Consider the following 3,602-nt stretch of genomic DNA (forward strand, 5'->3'; position numbering starts at 1 on the left):
TAATTATGCATAATTAATTGTTATTATAATAGTAAGTACATGTAACATATGTAACAAGGACACCTTAAAATAATGCGTTACCGAAACTTTAATGAAAGTGTCTCTCTAAATGTACTTAATTGGTCTTTAAATTTAATTAATATTAAATTATCTGCAATTATATATTAGTTTATATATATATATTACTTTTAAGATTTGAAATGCACCAAAAGTGCATGTTCAATTAAGTTAAGTGCACTTCTTTTTCACAAGGGAATCTCATGGTTCTGAATATTGAATATCTGAATATATAAATATGTTCAAGAAGCACATCTAAATTTGTACATGATTCAGAACTATGGTTTTTCTGTTCTAAGGAATGGCACTGGATTGACACGAGGATAATTAAATGAAAGCGTTTTCCTTTTTAGCTCAACTATTCTACAAATAGAGTGATTTCCATTCTCAGTTCTCCTGTGTGTTTTCAGGTGTGTTGTGATGCGCTCTGACGTGTCGCCTGTATTCACCTTCCCACAGGCACTAAAGGTCAGATTCGTGCTGCAGTTCTGCTGCGGTGTCATTGCAATTAAAGTGACCCTCAGAGCGTGTAAAAGTAACACTATCTGCAGAACAAAAGACTATATTTAGGTCAAAGGCTGCTGTAAATCAGACTCTGGAGGCTGCATTAAGATGACACAATAACAGTGAGACTTAGAATTCAGAAAACAGAAAAGTCAAGAACTCATCAGCTAATACCTTGTTACACTGAGGAATACAAGGGCTATAAATACTCAGGGAGGTAAATGAACAAACTACAAAACACCTGGAGACAATCAAGAAGAGATCAGGAAACAATGCTGCCTCAAATGCACCTGGGAAACTCAAACCTCTGAGTCAGGAATTCGCTATTCAAGATGGAAAAAATAACACAGAATTAGTCTAAACAAAAAAGAATGGATGATCTAACATAAATTTCATAAATTGCACATTTTAAAGGAATAGTTCATCCAAAATTTGAAATGTGTTGAAAATGTGCTCATCCGAGATGCAGCTGTTTGTTTCTTCATCAGAAAAGATTTGGAGAAATGTAGCATTGCATTACTTGCTCACCAATGGATCCTCTGCAGTGAATGGGTGCCGTCAGAATGAAAGTCCAAACAGCTGATAAAAACATCACAATAATCCACAAGTAATCAACATGACCGCAGTCCATTAATTAATGTCTTGTGAAGCCAAAAGTTGCATGTTTGTAAGAAACAAATCCATCATTAAGATTTTTTAAATTTCCATAATGCATAATATTGCTTCCTGCAGTGGAAAAAAAAAAAAAAAAAGCATCTGGTCTGAATCAGGAGAGAAATATACACAGAACAAGGAACAAAAGAGTTTAGAACAAATATGTTGGGTGGATTTTGATGTGAGAGGGCAACAGGGGATGGACTTTATCACTGGAGGAAGTGTTATTATGGATTATGGACTCATATTTTAGCAACAGTTTGGAGTTAAAAAACGTCTTACTGATGGATTTGTTTCTTGCCAACACAACTTTTGGCTTCACAAGTTTTTAACTGATGGACTGGAGTGGTGTGGATTACTTGTGGATTACTGTGATGTTTTTATCAGCTGTTTGAACTCTCATTCTGACGGCACCCATTCACCGCAGAGGATCCCTTGGTGAGTGTTTGCTCAGGTAACCGTAACTATTACTATTGCTTATACTTCTTATGCTCAAAACTTTGGTGCGTAAGTCGTCCCACGGCATTGCTACAGACAAGAATGATTACTGATTACTCAAACCAAGCTTACAAGGGAGGTGTGCTATTACTTTTCTAAGCAACAGGACTTACCATTTTCGCCCAGGGCCATTACAAGAACATATTGATTGAGTTTCCTTGGACGGAAGGTGGTGCACACACTTTATGATCTAACACACCAAGGCTAGCAATATACTGTATACCGCAATAACCACACCAACGTATGTTGTAAATAATATAGTGATATTAAAAAAAGGTGTTGTATTTCATTTTCACTGTGACATTTTCATGTGTAGATGGTGAAATGCAAAGCTTAGAAATCTTAAAAACACATTTAAAATAGATTTCATACCCCTTCATTGCTTTTGAATGAATTAATGCATACATGCATGCATTCATGCATACATGAATGCAATCATGAGAAACATAATTTCAGAAATGTGTGTCCATACTATTGACCGCAACTGGAAATATTAAAATCGACTTTGCAACTAAAACCACTGGAATTGTTTATCAGAGATTAAGACATTTGAGGAAATACCACTAATGCAATACTTTTCAATGCAAAATAAAGTCTCTGACAGTCGTCTTTTTTAAAGCCAATTGGGCAATTCATACTAAATGTGAAACAAGACACAGTAAGGCTCTCTGGAGTCAGAGATGTGCCTCAGCAGGTTTTGAAGTTGTAGATGTTCTGCTGTGATATCTTTAGCTCTTGCATCCAGCTGGTAATTAATCAACAATGTGTCCTGCTGCGCACCAGCACTCATGTTCATAGTGATCTGTTTCACGCAGGGGGTAAATACTTTTATACAAATATTTGACCAAAAGCATACTTGAGTAAAAGTAAAAGTACAACTTCAAAGTGTATTTAAGTATTTAAAAAAGTAGAATTAATCTAGCCAAAATAAAAACAAGAGAGGAGAGTCTTGTTAACTCATTTTGAATAAACTTCTCAATGCAAAGTGAATTATATTGCATAACATGTTTTGTCTGACAAGACATACAAACAGGGTAAAACTAAAAAAGCAATGATGTAGAGGTCAAAAACATGGTAGAAAATAATCTGAATATGTGTGTACTTTTAATTGTAGTTTATTAAATTAAATGTTTAATTTACTACAGTAATAATCCCAACACAATAATACTTAAGTACAGTAATAAAGTAAAATTTCTCCGGTGTTTTACGCCCCTGGTTTGATGTGATCTGTGTCTGTCTTCAGGTGACGGAGACGCGGACGGGTCCACTCGGCTGCAGCACGTATGATAATCTGGACTCGGTCAGTTCTGTGCTTCTTCAGAGCCCAGAGAGCAAACTCCATCTGCAGGGTATGTGATTCAAACAATTCACTGTGGTTTGCTTTGTCTGGCCGTCTGCGCTGTTGTTCTGCTACAAGCTCGTTTAAGTCAGAAATACCAAAAAATCCGATGAGAATGGAGAATTGATTGTGTACCTGCAGTAGTGATGGATAGGAAGGAATAATACGGAATGTAACAAACTTGAACATAATGACTGGTACGGTTCAGAGAGAAATAAACTCCGATATCATCCCAAAAAACACAGCATGATGTACGCGTGAACAGAGCTCATAGAATCACAGATGTTTAACAGTGCTGACAGTTTATCACAGATTACATTTTTTTTAGGGGGGCTGAGATTGAAAGACGGGGCGACTGAAACCCCCCTAAACAGGGTCTAGTAACACCTAGGATTTGCATAAATGACTTTCAGAATTCCATCATCAATCCAGCTGCTTTTGTGTCAAATTAAAAGCAGACAAAACAAGCGTAGAAATGTTTTCCTCTCAGCATTTACATATGAAAAAAAGATCATTATGTCTTTATAATTCTTGTCTATCAGAAAAAATT

At 36.0% G+C, this 3,602-nt stretch overlaps 1 protein-coding gene across 1 annotated transcript in view; it reads left to right on the top strand.

The window, feature by feature from the left end:
* LOC107674904 (BMP/retinoic acid-inducible neural-specific protein 1-like) overlaps positions 1-3,602 on the top strand; it is a gene marked incomplete at its 3' end in the record, with an annotated part of 166,845 nt that overhangs the window by 127,748 nt on the left and 35,495 nt on the right. The window contains exon 5 of the mRNA XM_016469048.1: positions 2,957-3,062. Within this exon, the coding sequence (XP_016324534.1) occupies positions 2,957-3,062 (106 nt within the window). The remainder of the gene's footprint in view (positions 1-2,956; positions 3,063-3,602) is intronic.

This window comes from Sinocyclocheilus anshuiensis, unplaced genomic scaffold, assembly GCF_001515605.1.
Source record: "Sinocyclocheilus anshuiensis isolate Anshui unplaced genomic scaffold, SAMN03320099.WGS_v1.1 scaffold1045, whole genome shotgun sequence".
Lineage (NCBI taxonomy): Eukaryota > Metazoa > Chordata > Actinopteri > Cypriniformes > Cyprinidae > Sinocyclocheilus > Sinocyclocheilus anshuiensis.